Raw genomic sequence first — 16,970 nt, 5'->3', positions numbered from 1 at the left:
ATTACCCCCTACCCCCGTCCTGTTTTTTCACAGTTGCTATCTGGTAACCCTAGTTTAATACAAATATTCATGATATCCTGATGCCAAATCTGTTGGTGCCTAGTGAGGGATCTCCGGGCTGCTAGTTTCTGAGGAATAAAGTGAAATGGGGTGTGGATTTGCCATTCCCATTGAGGTGAACTTGCTGATGCTTCCCTGCATTCTGGGATGTGGCAGACTATTGGGGAAGGCTCAAATTGCAATCTTTTACTCTAGTTCTGTGGGAATGTACTTAGTTGGGTTTGACATCCTTTTTTTCTCAGTTCTTTCTGGGAAATTTCTTTTTCTTTCTTGAAGAAGTTCTTGCAGAATGCAATGATAATGAGAAGTTGTCATCTACCCGCAATATGCTTATTTAATCCCTGGAGTTCTATAGTTGTTTTGAATCATTTTTTTTCTGGCAGTGGGAATGTTTCAGCCATGCATTTGTGAAAGGCAGGGCTGTCTAACAGATATAAACCACAAAAATTGAAATTTTCAGGTCCTGGGTTCTGTTTCTTGCTCTGCCATGGTGGTAGCTATAGGCAAGAAACTATGCCTCCATTTTTGCTACATGTAAAATTCAGATAACTTACCTCACAGAGTTTGGTAAATATTTGTTAATTTTGTTAAGCAGTGCTATGAACGTGCAAATTGCTGTAGTTAAATACTAAAGAGCTTGGACACTTGTGGTATATGACCATAGTATTCTTCAGATGTTACACTAAGGGTCCTCTAACAAACTCCATTGAGCAGCAGTGCGAGTTAAATGTTCTGTCCCGAGATGCAAACCTTTTCTTCTCTTTTTTTAAAAATTTTCTCCTGGAAATGGAAAAACTGGAGTTCAGTTGGTAGGATGCATGTTTGGGATTAAAGAAAGTTCCCTCTTTAAACCTATGCCTTAATTTTTAGGTCTAATTATTAGTTTCCTGCTGAAGAAGTCTTTGCTGAATGAAGAAATGGTGTTCAGTGCATCATTGCTTTAGCATGCATTTTATGACTGCTGCACCAACTTTTCAACAATAAGTCATGTAGGTGGTAGCAGTCGGCGTGAAGAGCTGAACTCAGAGGCTTGGAGGGAGCTGAGAGCACAGAGAGAAGGGGTGAGAGAGGGGAGGTGCAATCATCCAGCTGGCCGGTAAATTTGAGAGATCATCTCAGGAGGACTTTAAGGGGTGCAAAAATCAAGCATTGAAGAGGCAGTATGCAGAAGAGGGTAGGAGGAAGACAGCATCAGAGGAAGAGGAATGGAAATAGAGGATTGTTGTAGGGGATGAGTGAAAGACAAATAAATACATAGTGGCTGATGTTATCAATTAGGTGAGAGTGGGGGACTGAAAGTATTAAAGGAAGAGAAGGGAGAAGAGGGGAGATGTTGAATGCATAAAGGAAACTTCCTCCTGGGTGTAATAGGTAGGTGTATTGTACCTTATAGCAATCATTTGTTTTGTGTTAATTACTAGTTTGGGGGTGCACATTTTATTTAATTAGGTTAACTTTTTGAATTCAAACAGTCCCCCAGGATAAATGGTTGCCACTTTTACAGATACTCACTATGTAAATTGTTGTACCATGTCAGAATGAAATTAAAGTAATTCAGTGCATAAAACTTAGTTAACTAATACTTAATGCCAGTTTTGGATGTGACAAAAACATCCCAGAGTAAACATTAATCACTCTGTTTTTCTTAAAGTGCTGTATATTTTATGTTTCCAGGTAAGTTTGTCCATGGAGCAGCATGGAGAGAAGAAGATAGCATACTAAAGTGGTGGAGTTGTCGACAGGATGGCCTTCCTGGATAACCCAGCAATTATATTGGCTCATATTCGGCAGTCACATGTGACCAGTGATGACACAGGGATGTGTGAAATGGTCCTGATAGATCATGATGTTGACCTAGAGAAATTCAATCCTTCTTCAGTGACTGGAGACAGTGGTTCGGAAACACAGGGAAGCAATGGAGAGACTCAGGGTTATGTATATTCCCAATCAGTTGATATTACCTCAAGCTGGGACTTCGGTATTAGAAGACGATCAAATACAGGTAAATTCTATTTGCAAAAAAACCCACCCCAAAACAAAACAGAAAACCAGCAACAACATCATCCCCGTTAGAACGTCGTACAAAAGGCTAACTTGACTTGCTTGGACCAGTTGTCAGAACACAAGTAGCTACTTATTTGTCAAACCTTTCTTTTGTAATATTTAGCTAGGCAAATAGGTCTCTTTCAGAAAAAGAAATACATAATGGGCCAGTTTCTTTTGTGCACTATAAACTGATTTTTAGTTGATTTTTTTTTTTTACTCCAGTGTACCAAATCACAGTGTGTAGAAGAACTTTGAAGTTGTCAGTTTTATTACAAAAAAATAAAGTTTTAGAAAATATTGTTGTAAAGAAACCATCAAAATACCAAAATTCCACTATCAGGCCTTGAAATTCTTATTGTTTAAGTACACAAAGTCAGGTACTTTTTTTGTGAGGATACCTACTTTTTGAGTAGTACCTACTAGTGGAGCACCAGACCCAGTCATTCTGGACCAAAGTATTAAAAACAATGAAACAACTGAGTATAGGAAGAAAGGGGTTAGTAGATAGACAAGAAAACCGGAGTAACAGAGTCCACTGAAGAGAGAACAGGACAGGGGAGGCATGAGAGAACGTGCAACAAAAAGAAGACATACATAGTGTTGGAGGAGTGAGGGATGGACGGAAATGGAAGGAAACAAAGTACAGAAGTATATGTGATACATTTATACTTCATATTTTTCTTGAGGAAAACTTGAGTGAGGTGTTTGCAGAATGTTGATTGTAATTAATTTTGAGTCATGAAACTGCTGAGTGCATAGAACTAGGCTAACAGAGCAGGTGTCTTTAAAAACTGCATGCCACAGTAACGTTACATTTTTCAAACCCTGTATGTTTAATGTTAGGAGTCTTAGACCGGGATATTCACAGTGAATGCTGACAATGTGCGTCATGACAGGTCAGCTGCTCTATGGGCTTTTATCATGAAACTTCAGAACAACAGATGATTTTGTAGTGCCAACAGTGTAGTACCAAGGTCCAGTCACCATGTTCAAGTTGGCTTTTAATTCTGTAATAGAACTTTAGCTGGGCTCTTGCTATTAAAGTTTAACAATTTAACAATGCTCTAACAGATCAGCAAATGGGAGGTTTAACGGGCAAGGAATATATACTATCAAACATATTGTCAAATTAATAGCCTGATATATCCTTTACCTGGAGGGGAATTAAATTCTTCATTTGAAGAAAGACCGACTCAGTGTTCCATCTTACTTGTTCATCTTTGACTTCTACTGTCTTATATCTACAGTATTACAAAAATCTGAGTTAGGATTTGAGCTCTCAAAATATGCTAATTTAAATATATTTACCTTTTTGGTATATACTAATTGCTTAGTTTTTGTTAATAGGGAGAAAACATCCCTCTTCTGCCCTTTTGCAGTAGGGGGATGTGGGAGTTGGTATACACAGCCTCCAAGGAAGGTTCTGTGCTGAAATGCTCAAGTGTTGAAGGCTTGAAGTAGGAAGATCATCTCTCTTTCCATGTAGGAACATACATTTCTGAAATAATTTTTTTGCAGGTAATACACCACCACCTACAGCTCAGAAGTAAATTTAACTAGATTCTACCTACCCAGAAAAGTGACGTACAGTAATAAGTATCTTAAGATACTTTTAAAAAGGTAATGTATTGTCAAAAGTTGTAAAAAATAATTAATAGCATTGGTTCAGTATAATTAAGGCATCTCACTAAATTTGGAAATAAGGTCCATGAATACAGTTTGGAGTCATAGGACTAGCTAAAACTGATTTCCATGTAGCAGGGTAAAAAGCTTAATGTGCCAGACTTCATGGCATTTTCTTTGAGAGGTTAGTTCAATTCAGTTGTTGTTGTTACAGAATAAGAAAGTGGAGAAGGAAAGTTCAAAGTGTTGTGGGAACGCTGCAAAAAGTGGTACTGACAGATAATTTTACAGCGTGGGTAGATAAAAAGAAGCTAAATTAAATTCTAATCTGAAACCATTTAACTTCCCAGTTAAAACCAGTGGCAGATTTTAAAACAATTGTGGGGAGCCAAGCTGATGCCAGTTTTTTTCTTTTCTCCTTCTCTTAAACCTCCCTCATCTTGTTCTCTGATGTACATTGGCACAGTTAAGACCTACATAGCTCATGATCTAAAACAATGAATGATATAGAGAAAGTAAATTGGTCAGTTTTATTTACCCTTTCTCATAATACAAGAACAAGAGGCATCCAAAAATATTGAAAGCAACAATTTTAAAAAGAATAAAACCTTTTTACACAAGACACATAGTAAATTAATTAGCCTAAAGTGCTCGGTACCAGAAAATATCAAGTTCAAGAGCTTCACAGGAATCAAAAAAGGATCAGATGTTTATATAACATGCACAGTTTGGTTAGGTAGAATATAAAAAGTACAAGGGAATATAAATCTTCATGCATCAAGGCATAAATAAACTATTAACCTCCTGGAGTTAGAAACTTCCTTTTATGGGGAGGTTATTGCGTAAATGTAAAAATTTCTATTCTGTTAGGGTCACCAACTTCCCTGAGGCCACTTGTCTTCATTCCCATTGTAAACAATGGTATGCAGTGGCTATTTCGAAGCAGAGCATCTTAGCTCTGCATCTCTGACCTCAGTTCTATTAAGAGTAATCAGAGGTGTCAGCCATTTTGAAAGAAAGCAGTTTTTTGTGGAATTCTCCGTCATATAACATTCTTCAGCTCTGCTGAAGAAGAAACTTTCATTTATGAAGAAAAATGACAAAAATAACCGTTAATCATAAAAAAAATAATTGTAGCCATTGCGTGAGATTTCATTGAGATTTGCCTATGTGGAAAGTTGGAAGAGTCGGCATTATGTTATTCACTGTTAAGATAATTTGGGAGAAAACATGCTCTGGCACCAGATCTTAAAGCACTAAGTATCTTAAAGGACCAATATTCTAATGAATTGTAATTCTTAAACTAATTAACAGATTTACTTGTAAATTCTTAGAAAATGTATTCTGTACTTAGAGTAGGTCCTGTAAGAACAAATATATAGAACAAAGTGAATCCCTTCTTTAAGTGTGAAACATAGTCTTAACTAAGGAACTTCAGCTGTCTTATTGAGCCATAAGATTATTTTTGTTATCTACACAAGTTCAGATCTGTTAGTTTGAATATTTATTCTTTCTAATAAAGGACAGTAGATTTTGTGTGTTCCTTGTAGCATAGTTGAGGCACTTTACATTGGAATAGAGTAGGTGATATAGTTGTTTATTCCAGCAGATAGTGGCAAATGTTTTTTGAGTATATGATCTCATGTTTCCTTTCTATGGTTTTAATACCCACTAAGAGACTTTTTTAAAAGAATTCCCACTTGAGTTGTCATTTACTTCTTTTGGTTTGGATAGAGTTGAATTCAATTTTTTTTTCCAAAAGCCCCTTAATTATATAGCCTTAGTAACTTATCCATGCACAGCTGATGTCTGACAAGCACTGGAACAAAATGTGTTTTACTGCTGCAGTGGAGAATCAACACATTGTTGTAGGTCCTACAGAAATAGTGGCTATTGAGCACTCATACATATCAGGTTACATTTTAAAGTAGGTTTAATTTAAGGCCTAAAACTTTGAAAAGTTGAAAAACCTTGAAAGTCATCTCAGGGTGCAAGGTTTAAAATGAAGTAAGACGCCTTGTGCAGCCATGCTAGGGCTTGCCAGACCATGGGTCCAGGCATTGTGGGGAGCATAGGGGCCTGTCAGCCTAGTATTTCTCTCTTCCATAGCAGATAGGTAGGGAGAGCACAGATATTTGGTTTCCCATCTCTTCTCCCACAAAAAAAAATGTTTGCCAGCCCACAGAGATTATTAGCCAGAGCAAAGGAGGGGGCGAGTATGCTACACCTAGTAAAGGGCAGTAGCAAATTACTTCTCTCCCAAACTCAGGGCTAGCAGCAAAGGCTCATTTAGCCCTTAATATTTAATGGAAACAGAACTACATATGGTCAGTGAAATTTTTGACACTGAATGCTTGCATACTAATACGTTTATGAGAATGAACCTTAAATAATTCAGACTTCTAATAGATACTGATAATTCCATGTAATTTGGAGTGGCTGTAGTACAATCATGCGATGAATGATAATTTGGAACCAACTGATAGAGGAATTGCATTGAGATGGAATAATTGCACATATCTCCATTTGTTCTTTTAAGATAAAATTAACCCTTGCTGACACAAAGCCAAATTACTAAGGCCTGGTCTACACTAGGCGTTTATGTCGAAGTTAGCGCCATTACATCGAATTAACCCTGCACCCGTCCACACTGCGATGCTATTTAGTTCGACATAGAGGTCTCTTTAATTCGACTTCTGTACTCCTCCCCGACGAGGGGAGTAGTGCTAAATTCGACATGGCCATGTCGAATTAGGCTAGGTGTGGATGGAAATCGACGCTAATAGCTCCGGGAGCTATCCCACAGTGCACCACTCTGTTGACGCTCTGGACAGCAGTACGAGCTCGGATGCTCTGACCAGCCACACAGGAAAAGCCCCGGGAAAATTTGAATTTGAATTCCTTTTCCTGTCTGGCCAGTTTGAATCTCATTTCCTGTCTGGACATCGTGGCGATCACAGCAGCACTGGCAACGATGCAGAGCTCTCCAGCAGTGATGGCCGTGCAGTCTGTGAATAGAAAGAGGGCCCCAGCATGGACTGATCGGGAAGTATTGGATCTCATCGCTGTGTGGGGCGATGAGTCCGTGCTTTCTGAGCTGCGCTCCAAGAAACGGAATGCAAAGATCTATGAGAAGATCTCTAAAGACATGGCAGAGAGAGGATACAGCCGGGATGTAACGCAGTGCCGCGTGAAAATCAAGGAGCTGAGACAAGGCTACCAGAAGACCAAAGAGGCAAACGGACGCTCCGGATCCCATCCCCAGACATCCCGTTTCTATGAGGCACTGCATTCCATCCTCGGTGCGGCCGCCACCACTACCCCACCACTGACCGTGGACTCTGAGGATGGGATATTGTCCACGGCCGGTTCCTCGCACATGTTAGCGGACGGGGAAGATGAGGAAGGAGATAAGGAGGACGAGGCAGTCGGCAGCGCTCACAACGCTGATTTCCCCGACAGCCAGGATCTCTTCATCACCCTTACAGAGATCCCCTACCAACCCTCCCCAGCCGTTACCCCGGACACAGAATCTGGTGAAGGATCATCCAGTAAGTGTTGTAAACATCTAAACATTTATTTTTAACAGAACAGGAATATTAACAATTAAAAGAATGGGTTGTTCATGATTAGTTTGCCCTAGGCACTTAACGGTTCAGTCATGGGCAGTGCAAGTTTTGAAAAAAAATCTAGCAATGTCCGGTTTTCCGTGATTGTCCTGCCCAAGCCGCTCTACTGTTTAGTCCCTGCTACTGCAGCTAGAGTAAGATGCGGTCTATATGTGCAGGGATAGAGCAGTAATCCTCCCGGGACATCTCGATGAAGCTCTCCTGGAGGTAATTGGAAAGCCGTTGCATGAGGTTCCTGGGGAGAGCGGCCTTATTGGGTCCTCCGAAGTACGACACGTTGCCGCGCCACGAGACTATCAAGTACTCGGGAATCATTGCTCTGCACAGCAGGGCGGCATACGGCCCTGGTCTTTGGAGGCTTTCCCGGAGCATTCTCTCTCTCTCGCTGTCAGAGATCCTCATCAGGGTGATGTCGCCCATGGTGACCTGCTTTGAATTAGGTAGGGGAATGTTAGTGTTGGGACTGCTTGCTCGTTCCTTTACAGAACTGTAACCGCTGGTTTGCAGCCACGCGGTGGAGGCGGGAGAGGGGCTGCCGAAAGGGATCGTTCCTGGGGACAGCCGCGAGGGGGTGGGACAGGGGCAGAGTTCCTGCTTGCCGGATTGCTGGCAGCAGGTACTGACATTGCTTTAAATGTGAAATGAGGCCAGTGGTAATATAAAAGTTTTAAACTGCCACAAGTCTACGGCTTACCATGTCTGCCTGCAACAGAAATTCCGTTGTGCTGCCCCGCTTCTCAAATGTGCTGTGGAAGACCCCAGGCACTGAATGCGAAGGCCGAGAATTCGACCTTGTGCTGAGTGCGCATGTGATAGGTGCTGTGCATGGTCTTGTTCACAGAGAAAGACTATGTTCTTGGTTCACAACTACATTTATCTTTCTGAGGAATTCACTCCCTTTTTCCCATTCCCACAGCCACATCTGCGACTGTCTCACAACCTAGCCTGGCATCACACTCCCAGAGGCTAGCGAAGATTAGGCATAGGAAGAAGAGGACACGGGAGGACATGTTCTCTGAACTTATGGCCTGTTCCCAAGCCCAGGCAGCACAGCAGACCCAGTGGCGGGAGAAATTGACCCAAATGCAGCAAGCAAACATGGATCGGGAGGAGAGGTGGCGGCAGGAAGACCAGCAGGCGACTCAAACGCTGCTTGGACTACTGAGGGAGCAAACAGACACGCTCCGGCGCCTTGTGGATGTTCTGCAGGAACGGAGGCAGGAGGACAGAGCCCCGCTGCAGTCCATCTCTAACCGCCCTCCCCCGCCACCAAGTCCCATACCCACCTCACCCAAAGTGCAAAGAAGGAGAGGCGGCAGAGTCCCTGCTAACTCTCACTCCACCCCTGCAGAGAGCTCTAGTAGCAGAAGGCTCTCATTCCCCAAAACTTGAAAAGTTCTTTCCTTCCCGCCTGACACAAGCCCCCGTCCAAGTTTCACCTCCCAGTTCCATGTGTAGTTGATAATAAAAAATACGTTCATGTTAACTACTGTTTCAATCATGTTCTTTTGGAGGAGGAGGGGAAAGGGGGTTGGTAATTGGACAGGACAGTCACCTTTGGCAGGGTACATAGGCGGGGGCAGGCACAGCAGCAGGGCACATACACAGTGCAGTGATGCAGTGACTAGTTACCCTGGTTAGTCTGGGAGGTTGTTTTCATGTTATGTGGTGGGGGGTGGGTTGCTCTGTGACTTTGTGGCGGGGGAGGGCAGTTACAGATCTTAAGCGGCAGTCCTTATGCAGGATCACAGAGCCATGCAGCAGGGGATCTGTAATCGTCCTCCCCCTGCCACAAAGTCACATAGCCCCCCCATACACACAGTCCCGATCAGGAGGGGTGACAGGCTCCGTTGAAACAACCATCCCACCGCAGCGGAGCCCGTCAATCCTTGAGTTTAGAAGCTTCATTCGCGTCACTACACTACACCCGCTCCGCACCACAGTCTGCGTCCCAGTTTTAAAAAATTCCCGCGAAAACAGTATTAAAAAAAACGGTGTGCATTAACAAAGTAGAACTATTTTTATTTCGAAACGTGTGTTGGAAGGGGGTGAAGGGGGTATGTAACTGGGTAGGATAGTCAACATTAACTGGGTAAAGAAACGGGGGCAGGTTCAGCTTCTCTGTACACAAACTTAAAAGTCACAGGTTACCCTGCTCACTCAGGAACTTTGCTTTCAAAGCCTCCCGGATGCACAGCGCTTCCCGCAGGTCTCTTCTAATCGCCCGGCTGTCTGGCTGAGCGTAATCAGCAGCCAGGCTATTTTCATCAACCTCCCACCCCGCCATAAAGGTCTCCCCCTTGCTCTCACAGAGATTGTGGAGCACACAGCAAGCTGCTATAACAATGGGGATATTGGTTTCGCTGAGATCACAGCGAGTCATCAAGCTTCTCCATCTCCCCTTGAGACGGCCAAAAGCACACTCCACCACCATTCTGCACTTGCTCAGCCGGTAGTTGAAGAGTTCTTTTTCAGTGTCCAGGGCGCCAGTATAGGGCTTCATGAGCCAGGGCATTAGCGGGTAGGCTGGGTCCCCGAGGATGACTATAGGCATCTCCACATCCCCAACAGTTATTTTGTGGTCCGGGAAGTAAATACCTTGTTGCAGCCGTCTAAACAGACCAGAGTTCCTGAAAACACGAGCGTCATGAACCTTGCCCGGCCATCCCACGTAGATGTTGGTAAAACGTCCCCTGTGGTCCACCAGTGCTTGCAGCACCATGGAAAAATAGCCCTTTCGGTTAATGTACTGGGTGGCTTGGTGGTCCGGTGCCAGAATAGGGATGTGAGTTCCATCTATGGCCCCACCGCAGTTTGGGAATCCCATCGCTGCGAAGCCATCTATGATCGCCTCCACGTTTCCCAGGGTCACTACCTTTGGCAGCAGTACATCAACGATTGCCTTGGCTACTTGCATCACAACAACCCCCACGGTAGATTTGCCCACCCCGAACTGGTTCGCGACTGACCGGTAGCTGTCTGGCGTTGCAAGCTTCCAGAGGGCTATGGCCACTCGCTTCTGTACACTCAGTGCAGCTCGCAACCGGGTGTCATTGCGCTTCAGGGCAGGGGACAGCAACTCACAAAGTTCCAGGAAAGTTCCCTTCCGCATGCGAAAGTTTCGCAGCCACTGGGATTCATCCCAGACCTGCAGCACTATGCGGTCCCACCACTCAGTGCTTGTTTCCCGTGCCCAGAATCGCCGTTCCACGGCATCAACATGACCCATTGCCATCGTGATGTCCTCGGCGCTGGGTCCCCTGCTTTCTGAGAGGTCTGTGCTACTCTCAGACTTCAGGACATCACCGCGGTGCCGTAGCCTCCTCGCCTGACTTTTCTGCATCTGCCTCAGGGAAAGGTGTATGATAAGCTGCGAGGCGTTGAGAGCGGCCACAACTGCAGCGATGGTCGCAGCGTGCTCCATGCTCGCAGTGCTGTGGCATCCGCGCTGTCAATGACTGGAAAAGTGCGCGAACTGATTTCCCGCCGGCGCTTTCAGGGAGGGAGGGCGGGAGTGATGGACGGATGACGACAGTTACCCAAAAGCACCCTCGACACATTTTGTTACCCAGAAGGCATTGCCGGCTACACCCAGAATTCCAATGGGCAGAGGGGACTGCGGGAACTGTGGGATAGCTGACCACAGTGCACTGCTTCGAATGTCGACGCTTTCACCGTTAGTGTGGACTCACAAAGTCGAATTACTGTCCTTAGTGTGGACACAGACGTTCGACTTTGCAATATCGATTCCAAAAATTCGATGCAAGTAAATTCGAACTACTCTCGTAGTGTAGACAAGGCCTAAGGCTTTGTGAGAGGAATCCCACAAAGATGGAAGATTCCATTCGGGAAGATGGAATTCATACACTGCAGTTCATGGGCACACTGCAGGTCTTAAGAGGATGGCGCAAAACCCTCTTTAATACATAGCCACCCTGCCCTCTCCCCACAGAGGGGCATGTCAGGCTTAAAGTGATGCATTTGCCCTTAGAAGGGCCCCAGGCACTTGGACGAGTAGCTTCCCTTATGTAAGAAATTGACCTGTTATTAATTACAGCAATATTAAAAGAAATGCTACGTTTCCTGGTTTCCCCATTTCTTCCCTTTCCCATTGGTTTTAGGGAAACCAGAAGATAATTTAAAAAACTGAAAAAGCTATTCCAAATATAGCTATATTTACCAGAGAGATTTTATATTTCTCTTTGGAGGAGAGCAGGTTTTGAGAGAGTGATGCTTAATGTGGCCCAAATAAAAAATTGATTTAGAACTATAGGTAGAATAATAAATTAGAAGAAAATGGCTTCAGTTTTTAAAACTAAACTCTCACAATGGAAGAACATCTTGCTTCATGTTTACAGTTACAGGCAGAGATGTTTCCAGTACTCTTTCACACTTTAGTCAGTTACTTTTTTAGATATTATAAGTAAAGTATCAACAACTTTTTAAATCAATGCTTTGGCTAAGAGTTCTGATACTTGATAAAATGTTTGACTGCTGAGCCAACATTTGCATCTTGAATGCAGCTCTAAGTATAAAGAAGGGATAGAATGTATTTATCAGTGTATTTTTTTTTATTGGTGAAAGTGGACAGGAATTGTCAGAGTAATTTAGTATTTTAAAATCTCCTTTAAGAGGCCATTTTAGTTAATAAATGATCACAATACATCAAAATTGTTAATATATCCAGCAAATTGTGTTTTCTCAAATGACCAAAATTTTTACTTCTACTTGCCCATCTAGTTTACTTTCTTACTGGTAATGGTGAGTTTACTGCAGTGATTATTTCTGGTGGTTGGTTTCTCGGGGTAGCTTCTACCAGATTATTTAGTTGACAGTTTGTCTCCTGAGATAAATCTGGTGTTAACAATAAGTGAATTTCAGGAAAGAGGAGATCTGGGAGTCCGAGTTGCTTGATATTTTAACTGTTTGAGCCTTATTTTCAAGCCCTATTTTGGAGATGGAATCAAAATATGTAAAGAAATATTATATTCATTTTAAGATTTGACTAATGTTGTGAAGATACAAATCATTTATTTTACTACCTATAAACTGTTTCAGCACACTGAAGAAAAAGCTATGCTAATTTATATAGCTTTGACATTTTATAATTTTCATGATTTTTAGATAAAGGATTTTATATTTAAAACTTTAATAGTCTAGTCTGAGTTCATTTATCTTTAATTTTTGAAACGGGTAGAGTAATTCATAACAGTAATTTTATTCCTGTAATGTAATATTCACTTGAGTTCATTTGTGCATTAAAATTCCTTTAAGACCGTTATTAATGATTTATATAATGAAATGTCATATTAATCACAGAAGTTTTCACATTTTATTATTCTCTTCCATGTTAATACTATCTTTATGATCTCTATTAATGTTTTATATCCTCTAATTTCAATTATAAATCAAGAACACTTTCATGTTTTTGTTGGTATTTGCTTTTCAGGGGTGCCACCTTTAAAATTTTATGACTTTCCCTCCTACATATGCGGTATAAAACATCTTTATTCATATAAAGGTAGTTAATTATGTCTTTGTTTATAGTAAACTTCCATTGACAAACTTATAGTAATAATATTTCTTTTCAAGCTCAGAGACTAGAACGACTACGAAAAGAGAGACAAAATCAAATAAAATGCAAAAACGTTCAGTGGAAAGAGAGAAATGCTTCTTGTTCAGGTAAAAAGAAACATCTATTTTCTTTATATTTTTAATTGTTGAGTTTACTTAATATTCATTTACAGAATTTTCAGTTTATAAACCTCACTTAAAAACTTCCAAAACACAGAGGAAATATTGTGAAGGATTCTGACCACCTCCTATTCTGACCTGTGTTTTCCCCATAGTTTTCAACCACCACATGCCCACTTCTATTGATTTACATTGATTAAAGAAAAATCAAGAAATCAAGCTACTGTAGTTGATTGAAGTTTAAATAAATTAGGGTGTTTTAAGAAACATTGTTAATACAGTGCTTGCAGATCCTGGCAGTTTGTAACATCACTGTTTATCTTGTGTCTACACACAAAATTTAGGTCAACCGATCTAATTTGCTCAGTGATGTGAAAAATATAACCTATGAGAGATGTAGTTAAGCCAGCCTAAGCCCTGGTATAAACTCAACTAAGTCGACAGAAGAATTCTCCCATCAACCTAGCTACTGCCTCTTGAGTGGATTTACTACAGAGATGTAAAATCCCCTTCCAGTGATGTAGCAAGTGTCTACACTACAGCAGCATAGCTGCAGCGTGACAGCTGTGCCGCTCTAGAACTTGTAGAGTAGACATACCCTGAGGCTCCTCTTAGCTTGATGAATAAACATCAAAGACAGTGAAATTGTGTTCTGCAATTTTTTGCATGGGAGGTGGTGTATAACAAAACAAATAACTGACAAGCCTTGACACTCTCCTTGCAACCGATCAAAGTTGATTAGAGTATCTACCTTCCAAATTTCAGAGTAGCAGCCGTGTTAATCTGTATCCGCAAAAAGAACAGGAGTACTTGTGGCACCTTAGAGACTAACAAATTTATTGGAGCATAAGCTTTCGTGGGCTACAGCCGAAGAAGTGGGCTGTAGCCCACGAAAGCTTATGCTCTAATAAATTTGTTAGTCTCTAAGGTGCCACAAGTACTCCTGTTCTTTTTACCTTGCAAATGGAAGACCACTATTTTCAAACAAGTGATAGGATGCATGACCTATTTCAAGTGGCCTTGGATGTTATGGATGAATGTGTGTGGGGTGAAATATTTTTTTAAAGGTTATATTTACAAATTTTAAAAGTCCTCTCAGTCGGTTTTCTAGGTAAGGAGGAAAGCTTAAGGGGGAAAAAAGCATAAGAGAAGTATTATGAAAATATTAGTTTTGTCTTCATGGGGTTTTAAGCTTTTGGGGCTTCTAAACTCACTCTTCCCTCACTTCTTCAAACCATTAATGTTATTGAAAGATGGCTCTTGCTTTTAATGTAGCTCTGCTTAAGCATATGAACTCAGGAAACTTTAGAATGAAATGAAGCCAGAAATGCCATTTGAGGTTTTTATCTTTTCTTGGAGCCAGTAGTTATAACTAATATTTTCCCTGTAAATACCTATTACTTCCTTTTGTAATTTATAATTTAGCATTTCTTATTGCTATACTGTGGTGCTTAAATGGTAACGTATGGAATTTAAAAAATTCCATGCCAATTATTTTATTTTCTAGCATAAACTGATGTTTGTTTCTGTTGTATTTGACACAAACTGAAAATCTTGTATGGTCTATCATGCCTGCTTCTTTCAAAATTTGTATATATCTTAATGTGATCTCTACATAATCTCTGTGCCTAGGTCCCTGTATTTTTCTGGCTGCCCTTTGTAGGACCTTCTCCAGTTCTATAATATCTTTTGCATACGAGAGTGAACAGACCTGCTCACAGGATTCCAAACATGGTTGCACTAATCCCCTATACAGAGTTACAGCATATGTTTGATACCTCTGTTAATGCATCCTAAAATGTTTTTGCCTTTTTACTCTGTTAAGCATTATATTGAAGGTTTTAAAATTTAATCTTCCATAACCTCCAACTCCTTCTGCTCAGTGTTTTGTAGCTTTTGACCACTGACGATATAATCCTTTCTTCTTGTTTCTTGTCCCTAACCATATTGCTTGATGTTTCTGTGCATTGAAATGGACAATAGATTCCCAAGCTCTTGCTTTATTCCAGCTAGTTCTGTTGTCTCATTCCTGGACCACAGATCTAAGACGCTGGAGGGGTCTCTGCTCCATGCAGCCTTGGAGGTGGACCAAACCTATCAATTATTAGCAGGGGAGGTGTGGCTCCTCCCCAAAGAAAGTTCTCCAGTTTTTTTGAGACTTCAGATGCAGTCAGGAAGTCCCATTTTTCCCTGCTGCAGAGCAAAAAAACAAAACAAAAAAACAAAAATCTCCAAGCTTTGGCTTTATCAGTACAGGGGTTTCCCTTTCTCTCCACAGTCTCCTTTAGAAGACGTTCTAAAAGGCACAAAATGAAATCTCTTTCCCTCAAGTGGCATAAATCTGCGGTGTGCAGCATGGAGGATAATCCTCAGTGCTGGGTTCCCCTGCTCACTTTCAGAACACAGCATGAGAGATAAACACAGAAAAATCCAGGCCATAGACATATGCTGATTCCTCTGGGCCTGAACATCCACACAGGGAATTCTTTCTCATTAGGAGAAGGAGGCCAGAGTTAGAGACTTAATAGTCAAATATGTATTTAAAAAACAAAACAAAAACCCTCCCAGAGAGGATAGTCTCTTTCAGGCAAGAGTGTACTGAGCATAGTAAACTACGAGTATGAAGTCTGCAGATGCCCTAGACATGCTATAGCTATATATCCCTTCTCATGCATCCTGGGAAGGAGTAGTGGTATGGTAAGGAATTCTAGCCACACCCAAAAGATTGGGAAAGCATCAGGTTGTCGTCTCCAGCTCCTGGGTTATTCCTAAGAGGAAATGTCCATACTTTTAGCTTCCAGAAAGAAATCTACTAACTCAGTCTGTCTATTTAGGGGCCTGCTTGAGGTTTACGTTTTGGTTCTAGGATAAAAGCCTTACTACTACATCTACCTCAGTACCATGGATTCTTGAATTTCTTCAAGATTGACTCGGACTGGGCCTGGCATTTCAGACAGTCAGAGGTCAAGTTGCTGCTTTGTCTAGCATCCTTAGTGAAGCAGGGAAGTAGTGAATTTCTTCCTACCCAAATGTCCAACATTTTTTGAGAACAGCATTTCTTCTACATCCTCCTGAAGCACACAAAGTCCTTTCTTGGGATCTTAACCTGGTTCCCAGGGCCATTACAGACCCTCCATTTGAACCACTCCTGAAGGTGTCTCATTTTCTAACCATTACAGTGTTCTTGTTGATAGCAGTCAATTCAGCCCTCAGGGTGAGAATTGGGAGTTTTTTTCCCAGTAACCTTAGTACTGTACCTTTCATAAAGATAAAGTGGTACTCAGAATCAACTCTGTCTTCATACCAGGCTCTGTTGAGCACAGAAAATTGTCTTTCCATCCTCCTGGCCAGTTCCTTGCATCCCAAAATGAAACTCTGGCATATTTTGGATGTCCACAGAGCTCTCAAAGTATATATTCACCACACAGCGCAGTTCAGAAAGACAAATATTGTGTTTGTGTTTCATCATCTGGTGTCAAAGGGAAAGTAGGCTTCAAAATCGTCAGTTTCCAGATGGCTAAAATTTTGTGCAGTGGAGTCGCATCATAGACGCATTTAACTTACACAATTCTAACTATACGTGCTCGGCAAAACAAAACAAAAAAGAGAAAAATAGCAATTTAAATACTGTACCTGTAGTGTGGGCGATTCCGCCCGCCATTCCACTCAATGAGCGTTTGACTAAGCGCGTAAGGTGAAAATCGCGTAGACTTTAGACCCTAACCCCCGCATAAGATGCGACTCCCCTGTATCTAAACCGTATTCTTAAATGTATTCACCTAAATTTGGGTTATTGCTGATTATGCACTATATGTATCTTACGACTTTAAAAACTTTGTATTTGTGGATAATCTAAGCACTCTACCCAGATGTACAGACACTCTTTTCTTAACCTTCGCTTTCATAACATTGTTATAG

At 41.5% G+C, this 16,970-nt stretch overlaps 1 protein-coding gene across 3 annotated transcripts in view; it reads left to right on the top strand.

The window, feature by feature from the left end:
* Window positions 1-16,970, top strand: part of MAPKAP1 (MAPK associated protein 1) — a 161,162-nt gene that overhangs the window by 15,326 nt on the left and 128,866 nt on the right. For 2 of the 3 annotated variants that reach the window (XM_034793652.1, XM_034793651.1), the window contains exons 2-3: window positions 1,735-2,062; window positions 12,951-13,040. In XM_034793652.1, the coding sequence (XP_034649543.1) occupies window positions 1,804-2,062; window positions 12,951-13,040 (349 nt within the window). In that variant the 5' untranslated portion in view covers window positions 1,735-1,803. Of the gene's footprint in view, window positions 1-1,734; window positions 2,063-3,624; window positions 3,727-12,950; window positions 13,041-16,970 lie in introns of those variants that run through there. The other variant, XM_034793653.1, reaches the window with a different exon arrangement.

The sequence above is a fragment of the Trachemys scripta genome, chromosome 17 (assembly GCF_013100865.1).
Source record: "Trachemys scripta elegans isolate TJP31775 chromosome 17, CAS_Tse_1.0, whole genome shotgun sequence".
Taxonomy (NCBI): Eukaryota; Metazoa; Chordata; order Testudines; family Emydidae; genus Trachemys; species Trachemys scripta.
This window is presented reverse-complemented; position numbering and strand designations above follow the sequence as displayed.